The sequence below is a fragment of the Trachinotus anak genome, unplaced genomic scaffold (assembly GCF_046630095.1).
Source record: "Trachinotus anak isolate AG129_WGS33_773 ecotype Australia unplaced genomic scaffold, CSIRO_AGI_Tana_v1 ptg000007l, whole genome shotgun sequence".
In the NCBI taxonomy this organism is placed as follows: Eukaryota; Metazoa; Chordata; class Actinopteri; order Carangiformes; family Carangidae; genus Trachinotus; species Trachinotus anak.
This window is the reverse complement of record NW_027273858.1, coordinates 10,226,645-10,248,320: the sequence shown is the minus strand read 5'-3', so window position 1 is coordinate 10,248,320 and position 21,676 is coordinate 10,226,645. Positions and strand designations below refer to the sequence as shown.

At 39.0% G+C, this 21,676-nt stretch overlaps 1 protein-coding gene across 1 annotated transcript; it reads right to left on the bottom strand.

Moving 5' to 3' along the window:
- Nucleotides 1–668: 668 nt before the first annotated feature.
- LOC139622809 (phosphatidylcholine:ceramide cholinephosphotransferase 1-like) lies at nucleotides 669–21,329 on the bottom strand. Its single transcript, XM_071480414.1, has 6 exons — nucleotides 21,207–21,329; nucleotides 6,839–7,730; nucleotides 6,606–6,723; nucleotides 5,120–5,273; nucleotides 3,976–4,142; nucleotides 669–3,170 (listed from the first exon to the last, which is right to left on the bottom strand). The coding sequence occupies exons 2-6, from the start codon at nucleotides 7,450–7,452 to the stop codon at nucleotides 2,994–2,996; spliced, it is 1,230 nt and encodes a 409-aa protein (XP_071336515.1). The 5' UTR covers nucleotides 7,453–7,730; nucleotides 21,207–21,329; the 3' UTR covers nucleotides 669–2,993.
- Between the last annotated feature and the right edge of the window lie 347 nt (nucleotides 21,330–21,676).

Genomic DNA, 21,676 nt, shown 5'->3' with positions numbered 1-21,676 from the left:
AAAGCAACACTATGAGAGCAGTGCGAGTGAACCAAAATAAAATTCCAGACAGGACAGCTGAACAACAAGCCAAAACTTGTTGAAAAAAATTCTAGCCGAGGGGAGCTGCAGATTCAGGTGGTGATTCTCTCTAAGTTCATCACTAAAAAAGACCCTTTTCACATTGTCATTTGATATAGTGTTATTAAAACATAAATCATTATTATTAAGTTTGTATTAAAAAGATTGTCAGTGGGGCTATATAGGGCTAAACGTAAGGGTGTGTATGTGGTGTTCCTTCAGAAATCTCGTGCTCAGCAGTTTATTAACTGGCTGACTTAACAACTGGAGGGATAAGAAGAGAGGTTACAAGAAGACTAAAGTTTGAAACGTGAGCAAAATATGTTCAGAGGGTTAATAAGAGGCCCACAGTGAGCAGAGCGAATGCAGAAAACTAAACTATGTCCAACATACTTGTTGTAGGTGGAGTGCACAAATACATAATGGAACCAAAAACACATTTTAGGGGGAGAGACCACCCTTCACTGCACTGGTCTTATTTAAGCAACTCTGTGTCCATCTGCTGGCTGTTAATGGAACTGCCATGATGTCGTCTTCTAGCACAATGCGCTGCCCCAACCTGCAACTTGTGCTTAACTGATGAAGAAAGAGAGTGATAGTAAATCAAATACATTATAATAAAATGGTTTATTTAAAAGCATCCCAAGGAATCCTTTATCATATCTTACAAACATGTGGTATATGCACAAAAAACAAGAACATGGATGAGAAGTTTACAGAGGAACATACAGAAAAAAACAACTTTTATTTCTTGGAGAGAACAAAATATTTCAACTTGATTGGCAAACTAGAAGACAAACATTAACTCAAATCGTCATCCTTATCAAAGAACTCAAACATCACTAGAGTGCCATGTTACAACCATTACTAAAAATATTATCTGAAACCAAATATGGCCGTACATGACGAACCAACTGTGCTCATAAAAACAAAGAAACATTTCTCTTTAAAAGTGAAATGATTGGACAATGCTACAGGAAGGAGGGGGTCAAATTTTGTCTCAAACATTAATAGTTGTATTGGCTTCCTAGGTTCACATTGAAAACAATGTTTTCTCACCTCCTCCCTTTAACAATGTTGAAAAAAATCACGTGATCATTATTTATTTGGACTATGTATAATCTAAAGCTTAGTGCAGTTTTTCTTTCAACAAATCTAATCGGTTTGATCTGAAATTTCACATAATGAGTTAAATCTTTTCCCTATAGATTAAGTTGTGTAATATCCAGTCTTTGCCATTCATTCATAGTTACACAAAGAAAGGTGAAAACGTCAACATGTACATGATTAGGATCATAAATAAGGACACATTTTCACATTCATGGAAATAAATGTTTGTACACATATGGCCGAATATATTACCAGCTCTGCACATCATGCTTCACTTTGTTCCCCACATTTAAGTTCCACATTGACTGTTTGCTACTTCTAGAAAAAAGATCGTTTTGGCGTCGCACTTATAATTTAAAAGATACAGTCTTTAAACTGAAAGGTAGCAGCTTGATTTAGTACAAGACAAACTATACAAAGCACATACAGATTCATTACAGACATGCTCAGAAACTTTGCCTGAAGCTTCTGTTTTGACAACTTTGACATTCCCTAAACTCAGCACAAGTGTCACATTAAACATTTTCCTCCACATCTCATCACTAAAGAGGTTACAAGAGAAGACAGCAGTGAGGATAATTCTGATTTTCGAAATGGGACTCAATGTGGGGAACAAGTTTGGGGCTCATTATCTCCTGAGCAAGAGTTGCAGCAATGATGCACAAGACATGTCCAGGTCCAGAACAAAGTGCACCTCGGAGAGTTTTCCTATACATTTTCCAATCAGGCAGTGATGTTTAGCAGATAATGTTGGGGTGGAAAACAAAATTAGCAGACATGGCGCTGTCACTGACTGGGCTTTGAACATGTCTGGTGCTGGTTAAAGACTGGTTGGTAAAAATGAAATGTTACAGACATAAAAATACAATAACAGTCATTTTTTTTCTGTTAGAACAGCATTAACCAACTAAGCACAAACTGACATCATAAAGCATCAATAAATAAAACGGGATATTTCACTCACTGCACTTAATTTTGGGAAGACCAATCTTCTGGTAAGGCTGGCGTAGTTGTTTTTACATTCATGGGAACAAGACTGTTAACTAAGTACCACCTTGAACCGTGGCGTGATCACACCCGCGGCAGCGAGATACAAGACACATAGTACTTGAAATGTTTTACAATCAAGCTAAGAAAGGCACTGGAGTAATGTTATACCACATTAGATTCTTATGCTCTCAGTTATCCATCTTGAAAAAGGTAAAAATCTAAAATCTTTTGTTGGACATCATTCGTTTTTTTGAAAAATAAAGTTTGACATACTTAGAAAAATTATTTTTTGCACCTTTGACTCATTTTAGCAAGGACAGTTTTACAAAAAGTAATTTGCTATCAAAACGAAAGATGGTATTATGGCATTTTGGTTATCAAATAAGCATTTGATTGACACTATCAGCCCCAAAAAATCTTGTAAGAAGATGAAGACATTAACTATGGTTTTGTGCTGAGAAGAAGAAAAAGTATTTGAGTCCTTATGGCCAAAAACTTGTTTGTTGAAATGCTTCATAGATCTGCTACAAAAGCAGAAACTGTTGTGTGGCCCATGAAGAGGAAAAGACATAAAAACAAATATAAATTAGTGCTATGTATTGACAAATACTACCAGAAGAGAAAGACAACACAAAGAAATATACATAGAAACACACAAGAAAAAAAAAAAAACATACTAGGTGGGTCACAGTGCTACCCATTTACCCATTTGGACAGGGATGTGTCTGTTACTAGATGTGAAAGGACAGCGCTACATTAAACAGTGCCATCTTTCATGGGTAAGAAACAGCACTTGTGGAAGTCACGGTCCTCGCCTGCCTCCATGAGAGGAGTCACTGGATGTCCAGTCTGCTGTACTTTACACCACGATTCCACTGCAACGTTCGCCATGAAAATGGCAGCTGATAGTTTCGAGGGACCATACCGTTGACATTCTCTTCAAAGTACTGAAACAGTCTGTACCACCACACCCGCGAGAACGGGTTACTCTGTGACGTCTCCTTCAATGACTGAGACAAACAAAAGACACAAGTGCTATTAGTGCGGCCACTGAATATCTTATACACATTTCTTAACAGTTGATTTTTTTAAGCTATTTTAAACAAATTACTTAAAATTATTCAAGGACTACTGTCATTGCACATTGTGTCAGCTGTACTCTCTGTTCCTGAAGTCTTTCACATGTAATCTTTTACACACAGATGAAAACGTAGACAGCAGGGGACAAGCAGAAATCAGCTACTATCTTGTACTTGAGAAACAATTTTTAGCTAAAATAACCAGACAGAAATGTATTTCTTTGTCCAATTATGTGAATTAAAATTAATACTTCAAAAAACACAGTGTAAAATGACACAGGTATGATGTGTCAGACTATTTCCAGTCTTTAAGCTATGGCTACGAAGTGAATAAGTAAATTTTGAACTATTCCTTTAAAAGGGATAGCTGCCTGAGTATACAACATATGATGAAGTCTATGACAGTTGATACATTTCTATTTTATCAAATTATATATTGTCATGTAAGCCAACCATGCATACAAGATACACTATATTCTTTAATGTTTTAAGAGCTTCAGCTTTCCAACTTGTGCTCCAGTTAACTAAAAAAGCATATGGATTCCCACCTTGACCATTCTCTGTGTATATACTCTATGGAACTTAGGAACTAAAATACAGGGCACAGTTTGTTCATTACAGGATAAAAACAATAAGGACCAGAGGGCAAAATGTACTGAATAAACCTTTATACTTATTATTACTTTAATTCAAAATTCAACAAGGTAACATGACTTGTGCAGTATGCTTATCTTACCTGCTGGTTGGCCATAGTGTGGTACCACCAGAAGAGGCGTGTCGTGATAAAATATGCCACCACCACATCCACAGTGTAGTGGTCATGGGCCAGAAGGATGCAGAATATTCCCACAGCACTTAAGATCCAGCAAAACCAGTGGTAATACAAGAACCGTTTGGGGGAATCTGCCAACAAACATTAAAAATAATTATACCAAGTACTCAACACCAATGACCCTCGAGAAGAGGCTGAATTCTCTTTAACAGCTAAATGGGCCATCAGGGCAGTGAATGTGAGCTAGTTTGTGAGAAGCCACTATATTTGGCCTCTAGGGTTGAGAGGGGGCGCTGTGGCTCTTTTGCATGAGTATGAACCAAGCTGTTCCTTTTCACCACTAGATGTCACTGCTGCATCAATCAGGTCTGTAAACACAAACGTAGAGGAAAAGCGTTGCAGGACTGTGATGTAGCAGAGGACAGAACTCTACTCAAAGCTTCCATGAGAAATGTAATAATAATAATAATAATAATAATAATAATAATAAAAGCAGTAAAAATGCAACAATTTCTGACCCTTGGACTTTTGTCTTCAACCACCTGCGTGTGCAAACCAAAAGTTAGGTTACAGAAATGCCTGCTGAGGAACAGAAAAATGTGGTTCTGAAACAGCAATGTCTTATCACACGAACATGTAAGCAGATGTGTAAGTGAACATTTTAACATTTACAGTACACTTCAATTGTTGCTCCATTTCTGAGAATTTAGAGAAGTGTTGCGAAAGTCAGTGTTATCAGCGACACACAGATGGCTGAGAAATTGTGGTGCAAACCTGTCAACCTAGAATCTCAACTTATGAAATGTAGTGAGTGAGTGTGTGTGTGTGTGTGTGTGTGTGTGTGTGTGTGTATAGATATATATATTAGTAAGTATGCCTAAATTCCAATTTAAGAATCCAAATTTATTAAATTTGGAGATCTTGCAAAAATGAACAATGACAGTTCACAGATGTAGCTGAGAGTGAGATCTGATGGAGGTGTGAACTAGATCATGGCTGAAGGGGTAGTCAAAATGATTATGCCAGAGTTTGAGAAGGTGAAAAACTTAAAGGTATAACCTTCCTGTACATTCTTACTAAACATTAGTAAAGACACAGTGGAACTTACACTCCTTGATGAAGAGGTACGTTAGTGTTAACATGACAGTGTGGCCACTGTACAAATAATCTCCACACATGGTGTGGGAACCTGTGATAGATAGGCCCCCACCAGCAATCATCTTCATTATTCTCCTCATCTGTGCCTCCCAGTTCCCGAGAAGCTGAAAGAAACACAATCATGCATTATATCATCTTCAGATTAATAACCAGTGTGATAACCGATGATTTTAACAGTACCTGCTACAGAAAAGTAAAAAGTAGGATGTGAAGGAGAAAAAGGAGAACACAGCAGAACAATATTAATTAATTCAGATGGAACTGTCCTTTCCTCATGGGTGAGGACAGCTGCTATCAAGTTTTCAAGTTAAGTCTGGAATCAGCTGCAATGCCACACCTAAATGACTTCTTCATTGCTTTTGAGATAATCTTACATCACATGTGCATTGTTTCCTCTTCTATTTATTTAATTTTGTTTTCTTCTCACACCTCAAATGGTCTCTGCTACAAATGTTGCACAGTGATCTCATTTCATGAGCAGCTACAGAGATTACAGGTATCCTGATGCTTTACCTAAAAAATATAGTATAACTATTAAACCATCAGATACATTCTTTTCTAATAAATTATTAGTATTAGTACTGTTGAAATAAAAACTAGCATAACAAAATACACATAAAAATATTTCAACTATATTTATAGTATTCTTTCTTACTATGACTTCCTCAGGAAAAATAACAATAACAACCCGTGTTAGTGTCTACAATTGATACCACATAAGGAAGCAGTGCAGCATTCTTCCACAATACGCTTGACTTCAGCAAAGGCTGCAATTCATTACCGGTCTCCCACACTCAGAGTTGGTTTGTTTTTAACATGACAACTTCCCATAACCTTTTCTCCGTTTCCCCCGCCCAATTTAAACAGTTTTATCGGTAAAAGTTATTGAAGTTGCCTGAACTTTTTTTTTTTTTTTTAACTTTCCTCAACTCTATAAGACAAAGGTTTTTACCACTGGTTGTCATACAGAGCAATGTTTTGATGAGTGTTTGAATTTTATGTTCTAGCACGTGCATGAGCTAAATGATGCATAGAAAACACACAGACTGCTTCTATTTTTATCATCTATTTTCACCGGGATTGACTAATGTCTCTATTAAAAACAGAACAATGAGATCTGCACACAGTGACTTTAAGTCAATATAAATGATATATATATCACTAAACTAATACATAGTGAAATGGTGATGCTTTTATAGTGCTTGCAACACTATTTAAAGAGGAACTACAAAAAAGTGATACAACTTGAGGGGCCTCTCTTTAAACACATCTAACATCTTACAGTCAGTGGTCAGTGAAGAGCACTCAGAGGCTTTCAGCTAACAAAAGAGGTTTCATTTTTGCAGAATTTGCCCATTCAGCACATTTGTTCCAAAAGCACATTTAGTAAGACAAAACTTTTATAGTGCTGAGAGAAGTAAGTGTATGTATTATACCTTTGGAGAGCATTTAAAGTGCATCCCAGGAACAGGCAGAGTGGTGATGTACATTGTAATACACCGGTACAGATAGAGTGTGCCCACAATGAAAAAGAACCGCCTGCCAATAATTGATCTGGAAAAAAGAAAAAGAAAATTAACATTACATTTTCATTTAGGTGGGATTCCAATTAGAACCCAAATGTGATTTTTTTTTTGTACACCATACATTAAGAGCTTTATGTGTGTACCTGTGCTTGAGTAGAATCCATTGTATCAGCCACAGCCCAACCAACAACATGCCATTAATCTCACAGATGGAGAAAGCCCACTCCACCCTGTCAAACAGGTCGAAGAACTTATCAGGCAGTGGTGGAGTATGCTCTTTTGGCGGTACTCTCTCATGGACCACTGAAATGACTACAGTGGTGGTAACAAAGCACACCACCGCATAGAAAAACGCTATGCCTGTCTTTCTCCACTCGGTAGGAAACGAGGAGCGCGTTGCTTCCATTGTAGGAATGGGGATGTGCACCATCTCCATGCTGGAGTCCTTTCTCCCCAGTGTGCCATTCCTCTGGGGCTTACTTGTCCCATTAGGTAGCCCACCAGCATGCCCGTTTGCGTGACCATTTTTGTGAGCTTCCATATGGTTCTCTATCCGCAACGTCTCCAGTCGCTCCATCATCTGCTGCCCACTGTCTGACGACACCAACGAGAGGGGAGGATTCTGGAAATCTGCCTTGGTGAGCCTGAGTATGGCAGGGCCATCCATCTGACGGAGGGCTTCCATGTACTCTGGCATCCCCTCTTTGCTCAGCCAATCAGAGACGTCCTCTGCTGACCATCCTGCCACCTTCTTCATCTTTGCCAGGGGCAATTCAGAGGATTATGATGGTCCTCAGACAAGAGGGGAAGGTTCGCAAGAGGTTTGGCAGTCTTATCGGGCAGTAATAAGTCCTCTCCAGTTTTGGCACATGGTGTTTCTTGCACCCAGAGGACCCCAGCCTCCTCTAGAAATGATATAGAGAAAGTAGGCAGCAGGGTCACTCAGGATTAGGTCCTGATTTCCTGGTTTACCAATAGCAGGTAAACCAGTGAGTCTTCACGTCCTCAGCTCCCACCCCCCCACACACTGCACTCCTGTTAATGGAGAAAAAAAAACGCTGTGAACAAGAATGGAGCAATAGCATCAATTTCCACATTCTCCACCCATTAAACAATTGCATGATTCATAATACTAGGGATGACAACCAAACTCTAGTGGGTGTAGTCCTGGACTGGATGCCTGGCCAGGAAATATATATACACACTATGACTGACCAAGAGAGCAGCTCTAAACTTATGAAAAATCACAGATGAAACCACTTAACCATTTCACAGACATTAAACATCATATGAATAATTCACATCATTCTAAAGTGTTTCCAACTGTAATAACAACAGTACTAGGACTCAATTGATCAGCAGGTATTCCCCTCTTTGATCCTCACTGCAGGGAAACCTTTTGTGTACGCAGTGGTACTTCTCAAGTCATGTGGTACTACTACCCACATGAACTGGTTTCTGGTTAAAATCACATCCAAGGTGAACTGAATGAAAGAGAACGTGATAGATGGCAAGAGAAAAGGAAGCATGTACAGTGAAGCCATGATAATTCATTTGATAAGCAGAACAGACAGGGTCAGACACAGATAAATCTTAATTTCCACAATTTGATGGAGTAGCCTGCCAAGTCAACTGACCATGTAATTTAGGTTACTTAACCTATTTATCACTCAAGACAAACAAAAAAAATCTATGAAAATCTAGTTGCCCCTACTCCATAAATGTAGTAAATAAAAACACTGACTTACATTTTAAACTTTACCATTTTTGGTTAAAAAAAAAAAATCTCAAACATTTCTCATCCAGGCTTTAGGCAACCGCCAGAGCTTTGCAACAACAAGACGAAGAAACTCACATCTGCTGCATATCCTGCATTTGTTTATAGACCACGATGTTGGTGGGAGACACAGGGTGGCCCTGCTTATGTGTGGGGGAGTGTGAGGTACAGCTGGACGCAAGTTCTAATCTACTGCATGGACAAGAGGAAAGGAGAAAGATAGCAGGAAACAGACTAAAAGGAGGAACCGATAAATCAGAGCGAAGGTCAGTGCTGTGCACTGAAGCAGCCCCACCCCTGTAAAGCCGACGGCCAGGCCCCAGCACAGCCAGCTCAGCTTAGGCCAATAGCAGCTAAATACACTGGCAGGCAGGCTGGTTGGCAGGACAACTCACTGCACATCAGTACCTGATCTCACCTCGGCTCTGCTCAGAGGCCTGTTCATTTAGGCCACCAAAACAGGGCCAAATAAAATGGGCTATAAGATGGGTCATCTACAACAACACCTGGCATCAGATTTATTCCTGCTGAGGCCTAGAGAACACTCTGACCCAATAACCCCAGGATTCCTATATAACATACAAACACTAAAGAGGAAGTGTAAAAATAAGCATATGATGGCGTGCAACTGGCACAGCATGAGACTCCTCTGCTACGTGGCAACCCAGATGTCTGTCTTCACATGGTGTGAAGAGTGCAAAGGAGAATGGGATTTAGTGGAGATAAAGAGTAATAGAGACAAAGAGCACTTACATCAATCTGTTAACAGTGTGCAGTTGAGACAGATCAAAGATTATCTGTCACTGAGTCAGCTGTGTGCTGAGGACCTTTGGTCAACGAATCAGCTTACAGCGTGCTCAGTGAAGAAATAATCTCACTCAACTGAACTGCCAGTGGGAAAAACAAACTAATCCTGAAACCAATAAACTAACCTTTATTTACCCAGGTATTTGAATACAGGGAACTCCACAGGAATACTGAATATGAGGGTGCTATCAATTTGCAAATTACTGTGGCTGAGTTTTGTGAGAATGAGAATATGCATATCCATTTTGGGAGAGGAATAACGGAAAAAGAGTGTGATGATGTTGGTTGTTGTTGTCTTATTCAAGCATGGAAATAATACTCAATACACATGTGTACCTGGAGTACACATGAATGCACTGAGCTTGTGTTCACTGGCTGTAACTTGCCTCTGCAGGAACACATAGATCCCGAGGTTGTGGAAAAGTCACACTTCTCCCAAGCAAATCTTTGTGTGCAGAGGTTAACCAACACCTGATGACCAAAGAGCAGCCTTTGATAAAATGTTTCTGCCAGAAGAAAAACTGATGGAAATCTGATAAACATAACTTTAGGACAATATTGTCTGAGTGCCAGGGAACTACAGAAACAGAGGAAAGTCTGGAAATTCTTCAGCCTATGATGTTGTGAATTTTGATACAAGATAAAGATAGAAAAAAAAAAACCCACTGAAAACACTTCTCTCTAAACAAAGGATTGAAAGCCTTTGAAAGTGAATATGACAACACCAGAGGACACGATTGTTACATGCCACACTGTTCAAGCACAGAAAGCTTTTCCTTTCAGTACTGAGGTGTATATTTACTGAGTAGGGAGTTCTATTGTCATCTGTTTACTTATTGTAGGCCAGCTCTTACTTACTGCACTGATATTGTTAATTTAACTGCAGATGTGTTGAGGGAAATGGCTTTTTTTTTCCTTTTTTGAAACTAAGAGATACAGCACAGACCCAACATCACACACAAACACAGAAGATCATGGAAATTGGATCTTTGAAGGTTTTTAGAATGACAAACTATGAAGAGATAAATCAGGAAACTGGTTGTCCCCACACATCAATATCAAAAGGAAACTGACTTGATGCAGAGACCATTCACTGGAAGCTAGATTCGACAAGGTTTACCTTTATTTTACTCTCTAATGCTGCTCACACATTCAAAGTAAAGCTAATTTTTTCTTGCTTCAAATAATGAAAAATTGACTTGAATGATTTTCAGTGCAGCACAGAAAAACAAGCCCTACCTCTTGAGTTTACTTCATTCAGCACTAATGTCAATTGCACTTTTAGCATTACTGTATAGACTGTATGAACTGAGGCAACTGGTTTACATACATCATTTTAACAGCATTTAGCTTAGCTTAAAATCATTATTTACCTAGTGTAGGTTTGCTGAGCATGTCTCTTCTTCAGCAACTCCCTGCTCAATAGGTAGTCACGTTTCTCTGTTCTGTTTTGAGTACGGCGAGCATTAGGGTTTTGGGTGGAGTATCACTTTATGGGGCTTCCTAAAGGGCACTTCAGGGGTGGAGATGATGGATGACAAACACTAAAGCTGCCAGTACATATAGCTTCAGAAGTGCTGGTTGGATAATAAGGTCTAATAAGTTCTGAACGATATCACTTCTCCCCCTCTCTATTACAGTCAGTTTTTCACTCCACCTTCCAGTGTAGCCAGTCTAAACATGTATACGTTTTTGATTTCCATCGCGGTCGGACAAGTACCTTTTCTTCTCAGGTGATTCAGGGCCTTAGTCACTGTATCATCCAGGTTGGTCCTGTCAGTCAGAAACTGAAGCGGCAACCTCCTAATCACAAGCTCATTTTTTTTTGCCTGTTTTCTTACAAAACTTCATGGCCAGCAGCAAGTGCACAACTGCCAGACCTTTGCCACTACAGGACTTGGCTAGCAAGATTTGATGAGACTGCCTGCTTTAGTACGTGGAGTTCAGTTTGATGAGTAAAGCACTGGCTTGGTGACCAGTTAACGCTGATTACTCATTGCTCCACAGCTGAAACAATTGGCCAATCAATTAATTAATTACACACTAATTGTCATTTTTCAAGCAAAATGCAATCTCAGGTTCCAGCTTCTCAAATGGCAGGATTGCCATTTCTCTTTTAAAAATATATAATACTCCAGTGAATGCCTTTGGGTTTTGGACTTTTAAATTAAAAAAAACACGACATTTGAAGATATCAACTTGAGCTCTGAAAAGTTGATTGTGATTTTTCACTATATTTAACATGTAAGAATGCTTCTTCCATTCTAAAGTAAATAATGTATTATTACACAGCTATAAATGCAACAGCATGGCCTGAATGAAACGAACACCAATCGCGACAGAAACATCACTATGAAAGTAGCACAGACCTATAGAAGCATCTTGGTGAAGCAGCAGTCTCAAGATGCAAATTAGTTGAAACTTCATGGGCGGGAGTTTTGGTATTGATGCGTTTTGTGTAATAATTTCCTCTACTACTCTAATCAAGCAGAACTGCCACCACAGGTTTGAAAACTAATATAAAATAGTATTCTAACAAACTAAAAATGACAACAGTCATGGGAGCAATACAGCTAAATTAGCTGTGTTCACAGACGTAAAACTGAAATTGGGACTGTATCCTAGTCAAATAAACATTACTGCAACTTCTCCCTCAAGTGGTTAATCCGCCCCCCCCCCCGACAGTTTGATGGGGCTGAGGGGAGAGGAGGGGGGTGGGGTGGTTGTTTAGCACAAGGCAATGCATGTGACATCACCAGAAAAATATCCCACCCAAGAGCAACAATATGTCAAGCTGACACCAACATAAACACACCTTCCAAGAGGGACTAAATGACTCATTCACAATGGCTTTGAACGGCCTTTCAGAGAAGTAAAATGTCAGTTCATACCGGGTATAGAAATTTCCAGAAGAATGCCACTGCTACAAGTTTCATCTAGACATGCAGTTACTAAATATTTACTAATGTAAATAGAAGGTGAGATGTACCATTTGTATGATTTCTAAGCAACTTTAGTTTTTTTCCCTCTACAGAAACCGTTTCATTTCTACTTTTGAGCTCTTAGAAATGCCTGAATGAATTTGAGTTTCATAATGAAAGGGCACCTGTGCTAGACAACTGCAACACCAGTGATCTCAGAGGGGAGGAAAATTGTTTTTCTGACCTGTCACCACTCTCTGTCTTTAGTTCCACCTCTTCCTTCATCCTCCTCCCTGCCTGCATGATCAGGAACCAGCGCCTACTGATCGTACTTTTGCTACACTCTATCTTTATTGCTGCACATTTTTCCTGGTGTTCCTTTCATTCTGTTGTCTTTTGGCACTCACAAAATGAACACTCACAACTTCTCTTGATAAAAAGGAAGGTCTTTGTCAAACTGGCAAAAGTACAGAGTTATGAATATTTCTGGGATGCGAGCATAGGTATAGCGTACAGAGGCTCAACACACAAGACATGCATGCATACACAGGGGTGTAAGTAACCAATTACATTTACTGTCATTACTGTAACAAAGTTGTTTTCGTTAACTTGTACTTTATGGGGTATTCTTTTTTTAATCAGTAATTTCACCCTTACATCTGTATTTTTAAAGTCAAGCATTTTACTTCACTACATTTAAAATCGCAATTGTTATAGAGTAAGAACAAAAGTCACATAATGAAGGTATGATTCAAAATGTAGAGTCAAATCAGCAGCTACAGCATAGCAGAAGCCACACATTTAATGCACAGAAAGAGCCTGCAGTAACATTTACTCAGGGTATATTTTAACTTACTTATATCATACCTTTATCTGAGTACATTTTTACATATATAATCTTACTTCTACTCGAGAATATTTTCTTTGAAGTAACAGTACCTTTACTTGAGTACAATTTTCCAGTACTCCTTTCATTCTGTATACACAGATGCATCAACCTGGTGGATACTATTAGCTTTACCACTACATTACTACATCAACTGGAATATGTAGCAAATTTCTGACAAAATACAACTTGTCTCTTAGGTAACAGTGACAATCGCTGAACACTCGGGTCAGGACATTGTCATAATTAGGACTTTTGAACAGCATGTCTGTGCCTGAGCTGGTTGCTGAACCAAATCTGCAACCACCAGTGTTTCCACCATGGAATCCATGACAAGTGCAGGACAGTGTCATCATCATTTAAAACTAAGCTCATTTGTAGGCAACTGAAGGAGGCAGCTAGGAGAGCTTTGAGGTATGACTAGATGAAAAATGTAATTCAGTGATCCTTTAAACATACATACACACTGCTGGAAACAGGACCTCAAGAGAAACTCAAAAGGACTTGGACAGTTGCAAAGATATTGGGTACACAAGCCTAAAAACATGGTTAACCAGGAAGATGTAGCAAATCAAAAAACTGCAAATAAAACAACGGAACAAAAATAGTGAAGATGGCACAATGAGTCACTCACTATGTTTGTTTGTAGCAACCATGGTTGACAGGATATGACTGTTACTGTCAACCACCCTGAAGATTCAACAAGCAACTAAAGTTTCATTAACTTCACAAGCAAGAACCAAATTCTCAGCTTCTCAAATGTGGATTTTCTGATTTTCTTTGTCATAACAGTAAACTGGGCTTTGGAGGGTAAAAAAATTTGAAGACATCACAGTGAGCCTGGATAAAATTTTTCATCCTCATTATTTGACATTTCTTGAACTAAATGATTAATCAAATAATTGACAAAATAACTACACGAGTACACGATTATCCATTGTTGTTGAGCTATGTTTGTTACTCCGAGTCTAATTAGGTCAACTTTCAAATTAATAGATTTATAGGCCAATTCATAAACCCTTCTGCTTGTGCTTCTGCCAAGCAACTGAACCTACAACAAAAAAAGAAAACACTGAAAACAAAATTGCTTCATTCATAAGGGCCAACACACCAGTCCTGTACATGATTTCACTGATAGTTCTCATATTTGACAGCTCATGTTGCATTTAACCGGGTTATCTCTGTAAGATACATTTACACAGAGTGGTCAAATCTTTGGATAGTTACAACAGATACAACCTTACACAACCTGCAAACAATGTCAGTCACATAAAAGCCAAACAAAAATATTCCACCTCAAAAAACGGGAATATGGCAAACAAAGCATTTTAAAAGCATGCTTTGTTTGCCATATCCCTAATTTGTGTCCTACGGGTGTTGTCCTTTTCTTTGTACAAGGTTTTTTCAAAGAGCAGCATCCCTTTACAGGTTTTTTATCTTGTGAGACTAACAATGGGGGAACAACACGCTCTCACTTGTATCCCTTTACACCTGGAACACAAACACCCCACAGGCAGGCAACGCGAGGCCAATATTTACACAACTGGGCCAGCATGGTTAAAGTGAAAGATATCATGGTTAAAAATTAACTGTGTATGTTATGGATTACACACTAGTTCAGCTCTATAGTTAGAGAGAGTTAATATACTTACACCAAGCATTATCAAATATGATGCTTTAACAAACTGTAAGTCACTGACCAGAAAACATTCATGATAAGAACTAGAATTACCGCTTGCGGTTGTATGCCTCCTCCATCAAAATGTCATTACTTCATAATTTCATCCTATTAGATATTTGTGTCAAATTGCAATATAATTAGTGTATGAATTTGTGAGTTATGGTCAAAATCATGTTTTGTGAGGTCCCAGTGACCTTGTCCTTGGAACACTAAATTCTAATCAGTTCATCCTTGAGTCCAAGTGAATCTATGTGCCAAATTTGAAGAAATTCCCTTAAGGCAATACTGCGATATTGAGCTCACGAGAATGGGACATACAGACAACCTGAAAACATAATGCCTCCTGTCCCGGCTATTGCTGAGGTGGAGGCATACAAACCTTGGGGGAAAAAAAAATCAGTCCTACACTTTACAAAACTTACAAAAGATGCTCATCAGTTAGCAGTGCATATTCCATCGTCATTGATTTATTTGTGAGGAACAGATTAAATGATTCAACAGTGTTTGCCTTTCGTGAACACATAGGATGACAAAATGCTTAAAATGTGTAGTGTTTTAAAAATTAAAGGGTAAAATCACCTAACAAACATTTTATCGCTTACTATCAGTGGACATAGTTTCAGTTTTTTGTGCCAAGGATTGGCTGTATGATTGAATTCCTGTATAATGAACAATAAGGGTCAATGCATCTGTAAATTTCTTAATTCCAAATGGCCTTGGAGCTCTCAGCAAGACCAAATCAATATTAAAACCAATGCAGATGGGTGTTACAGTATAAGATTACCTTAAATTAGAAGCACAAGCATCAATTTTACATTTCTACACTACACTTCAGACGCTGCTTGCAGGTTTAGTTTTCTATTGTCAAGAAATAGCAACAGATTACTCATCACCTCAGGGAACAATGACTCATAGCAACCAATCAATATATCTGGCATGTTGATAAACGTGCCCACAGCAAGCATAAATCAGTTCCAACAGAACAGTTCCTCCAGACAATACCAAGCTTCTTTGGAAAGCATTGTATGTAAACCCGTATTAGATAAAAATCATTCTATTTACAAGAAATGTCTAAACAGTATTGGAAAAAAGGTCAATGGATCTAGAACAGCTGACAACAGAAGCTTCAAAATGTGCATTATATAACCCACGCCTACTACTACACACCACACCTCTAATTATGTAAGATAATTAAGACGACTGCTGTTTCCCCAATAGGAGATTAAAAAAGTCAGTCTGCTTCAAAATGAGCTTCATGAATTGTTCTGCTCTCTCAGAACAATTATGTCCAACCAGTCTGTTAATTAACAGAGCAAGGTATTTGGCCAAAGGTAGAGATGAGACAGACCGTAAGCATGGATGGCTCTTCCAGAAGACTCAGAGGAGCTGAGCTGAACAGCACAACAACTAGTGTACTGGTAGGTGCTATCTGCTAATAAGAAAAATCTCACGTGGCTTTATGAGTCACTGATGAGGAAGCCAGGCCCTCACAGCCCCAGTGGACCAGCAAACAACTTGACTAGACCCTGCTCAATCATTTATGGTACAGGCACATCAGAAATAATATCTAGAATAGCCCACGGGGGACTTGTTTTCAACTGGGAGTAATTAGTGTTCAGCACAGCATTTGGCCAATCTTTTTATCCATCAACTATCTGAACTGCAAAAGGTCTGTGTCAACGAGAGAGGCAGCTTAACAGACCGGCAATGACTTTGCATGTTTGGGCAGAAACATGCAAGTGTTTTTACAGTGGATAAAACTAGAAAATCACGTCTCTTACAAACAGCACTGTTGAATGATCACTGAATTCCTGTAACTAGGACGAAGTTAGAGACACTCATGATAGCATATCAATACATGCTTTGATTTTCTTGGACTTAAACTCAAAACAGACAATTTAGGACACATAACATTACCTGATAACTTCCTGATGAATTAAGCTCTTTTGGAAATTTGGAAGCTGCCATGTTATATTACACAATTTTCATATCAAGATGTCATCCATTGTACCCATTTGATGATCATGTCCAAGGATTTTAAAACTCCACTGTACACTTACAGGGGAAGGGGAAAAAAACACTGAGCTAGAAGTTAATCTGTTCCTGGATGTAATTTACACAACTGCAATAGACAGTGTGTAATATTACAAATGTGACTTTCAGGTACCGTCAATGTTTCCAGTCTTTTTTTTTTGTTTCAGTCATGATATCTGAACTGTGCACACTGTGCTGCATTCTTAAATATGAAGCTTAAACCAGGCTTTAAAAGGGTTAGTGAAGTGACAACACCCATAACCACAGAGAGAGTTATCATACTGTACATTATCGTGTACAGGAATGCATGGTCATAAAGCTTATTTAAATGTAGCCAGGAACTGCAATTTCTTAAAAAAAAAAAAAAAAAAAAGAGGTTTTACAGACATTCATAGTAAATTAATGTAATTATCTCCCGATTGACAACCTTTTCAAATGATTACAAGAGAAACAAAGAAGAAACAAGATACTATAACTACAGATTGATGCAGCAACACTGGGGTGGAGTTTTAAGTTGCTGTGGAACCAGCAAGTAAAGGATAGTAAAGAAACCATCTCTCACAAGACTTTTTAGCCCTGCTCTATTAGGTAGTCTCTCTTTCACATCATACTTTGTACCTACATAATTGTGTTTATTGATGAGTGGTTTTCCTTAAGGAACAGCTGCAAACTTTCCTGCCACAGGCCAAAGTTACACCATCTATCCTCAGTGTAGTATCATGTTGCATTTTGCATTTAAAATAGGCCAAAATGTGCTAAAATTAGGACAGGTACAGATTTACAGAAATTAGGCTACTTGGGCGTCTGGTTTACTGCTTAAAATTATCACACTGGCATACCTGAAAATGAAAATACTCTCATTTTAAATAAACCAAACACCCAAATAAACTTCATTAACATATGTGTAGAAGGCAGGAGGAAGTCCGAGTTACTCAAAACAAGTCAGGACATGGGGATACCCAGCTCAGGTGTAAGCAGCCTAGACAATAGCACAAAAAAAGAAAAGAAACTGGCTTTCACACAGGCAGCTTGTACTACTTAAAATTCCTTACCAATCCTCCCACTCCTCACCCTTGTCCACATGCATTTGCCACTACATTTGTCATGTACTTGCATCTTATAGTCTAATATAAAACCCCACATGCACATTATTTCTAGTCAAATTGCGCCAAACTCACTAAAGCTGTGTGGCCCTCCCATTTATTCAAAGACCAGCCAAGTGAGATGACATTAGACTACTTAAACACTTCCCTTCTGTCCCACAAGGATTATTAAAATTTAATTTCATATTGTGACATAATTTCTTCTCTGAAATATGCAAAATAGGCTACATCAAAGCACTAGTGCTACTAGCCTAGATTTCCAAAAAGCAGTTGTAAGCCACAGGAAACTGGGACATCATGTGAGTGGCAGTTAAACTTCATGTGTTTCTAATTATGGCAGAAACGAGATTAAAGCCATTACATATTGTTTCTCTGGAGGCAAGCCTATGATGAAATCAAATGATGCCATACTCCAGAACAACAAACAGGCCGAAGCCATCAGGTAATAGCATTATACCTAAGCTGTGGTTTGAGTATTGAGGCTCAAATTCACTGGAGAGGAGCAGATACATGCATTTGCAAAGGCGTAATTGTTTTAGAAAAGTCTGAAAAGCATGGTCTTATGTATATCAATTTTAGAATGTATTAAGACACAAACAGTAATTTTTCATTAGCCTTCTAAGGCACCTATTTAAAAATAAAATGATGGACACACTGTATCAACAGCAACAACAAATTGGAGCAGTGGTTTGAGCTCATTGAGATCTTCTTCAGGCCTTGTCAAACAAGCAAACATTGGCAGGTAATGCAAACAAAGTTTGGCAGTGACATGTATATTGTTTGGTCCATTTAGCTTCAATTTCCAACAAAGTCACAATTATAAAGTTTGTAAAGATAGATGTAATGGCACTACTGGATGGCTTGGATTGCATTAGATTAAGTACAGATGTACCTAATAAAGTTGACAATAAATGTGTGTATGTTTATATGCCTTCACCTTTATTGTCAGTGAATTAGGTCTCAACTGGATGGACAGGGACACAGCTTTGGCACATTTTTACCTAGTTTTACTCAACAGGGTTTCTAATAAAATCATTTTAATGACAGTGCTTGGTCTAGTCTTTAAAAATTTTGTTAAGTTGATGATTATAATAGTTATAACACTTTCTGAGCTTATGTTTTCATCTAAATATTAGCAAACTATTGCTAATTGTTAGGTGTAACAGTGTATTGCTCAAGTCTGTTGTGCTCAGGCAGTAGAGAAGTGATCACTTCATCAAAATACCTCAAGACTTTTACTTCCAATTTATAAACACCACAAGTATGCACAGTTACCACTCTCAGTATGTCTTTAGGTAGACAGGCCACATTTAACTACAGATCTGTAGAGTGTGCACCCTTCCCATGTTGTGTCACTGCATCTGCTCTCCTATGATGCATCTGCTCTCCTATGATACTCTCTCACTCTCTCACTCTCTCACTCTCTCTCTCTCTCTCTCTCTCCTCTCCTCATCTCTGAGTTTCTGAATGAGTCTCATCTGTCTCCCTCATGATGTCCAGTTAATATCTCCATCTTCCATATTGTTCCTAAATTCCTAAGGCTCTCTGTTTTCATCTTTTCTTCAAAATCAGGCAAAAAAGTCAGATATTTGTAGAAACTGATACTAACATGACCTACAGATAAGTGCAAATATCCCTAACATCTGATGCTCTGCCTAATTAATCGGTCATATCTAGTAGAGCTATGCGAGTTTCATTCATAACATTTACACCTTGCTCTAATGTTACTGACAGAACTGCAGCCTATGGAAGTAACAGCTTTCACAGAGAAGCAGGAGTCTGTGTTCCAGTTGGAAAAACACATTTTTTCAGTGCAATACAGAAAATCCTATGAATATCACTCACAAAATAGAGTTTGCCTACTCTCTAAACACAACAGTGGCAAGAAAGTGCTTTTTCCAGTCCAGAGGAAGTTGATGATACTGGATACTGTTAAGTCAGTAAGTTTAGTTGTCAGCTGAGACAGTTTTCCAAGGCCGAATCATAGCTGCTGTGCCTACAGAAAACTCATTGTTTCCAGTGCCTTGCTTGTCAGATGTGCCCGTTTGCTTGTTGATAGTCTGACATGCTTTGCTTTGGCAGTGAGGTTTTCTCAGCAACTGGGCTGGATGCAGTGACAACAATACATCCCATTGACTTACTTAAACATTATGCAGCCTTTACACAGACTGCATTCACACTGTTTATGACTGAGAAAAGCTGCTTTCTCACCAGTTTCCTCACACAGACACCTCCCTGCTTATTTCGATCACCTTCTCTGTTGGTTTTACTATTTGTCTCTTACTGTGGCCTTAGTGGATCTTGGGTTAGCTGCCACACACAGCATGTCCTGCTAACAGGGCGGGCGTGTGTTTTTTTCCAACGACACAACTGTTCAAACACATCTGTGATCGAGTTTGCCCCCTCTTTCCCCACAAGGAGAAAGGACGTGTCTGTAAGACTTTTTGGGAATCAGTGCAGGCAAAACAGATCTTTAATGTGACCCTGCCAAGAGGAAAGAGCAGAGACACGACTGCCGTTACAACTCTGGTTTCATATTTACAGAGAAAATCAGTCGAGATTATTTACGGCGATCCACTGCCACTGTAACGTTTGCAGGCACACCTGAGACCAAATAATGGCTGACACAGTTTGCTTTATGTGCTAAAACGGCCCTGTTCATTCACATTAAGACCTCGGCAGCCGCTGTATAGAGTGGCTTAAGAGCTTATAGTCTGAAAACCTAAAAATAGATAACCAAGCTAGCGTCTTCAGTATTTAGCTAGCTAGCTCACTAGCTACAATACAGCCCACACTGGGCTCCTGTATTCGTAGGGAGATTTGGGGTAACGGTTAGCTACATGACTGTGGATTTTAGTGCTGCAAAATGTTTATTTCTTTAATTAAATTAAATATTAACCAGCTCCGTGTCGTCTTTAACACATCGCGGACATTAGCTTCCCAAGTGTAGCTTCTCCGCCCATCACGCAGAATCGGGATTAACGATAACGGGAGATGTTTTGTCGTCGACTGGTAAAATGTTACCAACACAAGGCCAGTGAGCAGGGTTAGTTAGCTGACGTTTGGCTGTAAACACAACGTTTAGAAACGGTCAAATTTAGTGCTGAGCTGAGCAACACAGCTCAACGTGTGGTACGACACAGATGTTTATCCCAGAGTTTGTGTTAAACATTAACTAACAGTTGTCTTGCCACGACTTGGAGTCACTATGTTAACTAGCCGATCACACATATGGCTGAGAAGGGGGGCTTAGCGAACGGCTAAGTCTGCTTTCGACAAAACAGTAATAAAGATGTGATTACCTTTCTGTCGAAATGTTAAAGGACCTCTCCTCTAATGGTAGTGGTTCTCTCCGCAATGTGGCACAGATCGCTCCGTGGGTCTGTCCGGCGTTTGTGACTGGAGAAGCGGGAGTTCCCTTCATACCGTCACCTGTGATGCCTTCAAGAGCCATCACAAATGTCGGTCAAAATAATGACATTTACAGCGCCCGTACGACCAAACAACGTTATAAGGTGTGACGGGTCGCAGTAACACACTCGAGTTCAAAACAAAGCAAACGCTACAATGGATTTAATGAAGTATTTAACAAAATTCTGCAAAACAACACACAGTTTAAGCACTCAATTTGGAGCATCGGGGGAGCACTTAAATGCAGCAACAGTGACAGCTACGCAGAAAATGCAGCATTGGAGACCAACACGCCAAACCCAACTCACTCATCTGAAGCCATCTGTTGGAGAAGGGTGTTTTTTATTTTGATCTTTTAAAA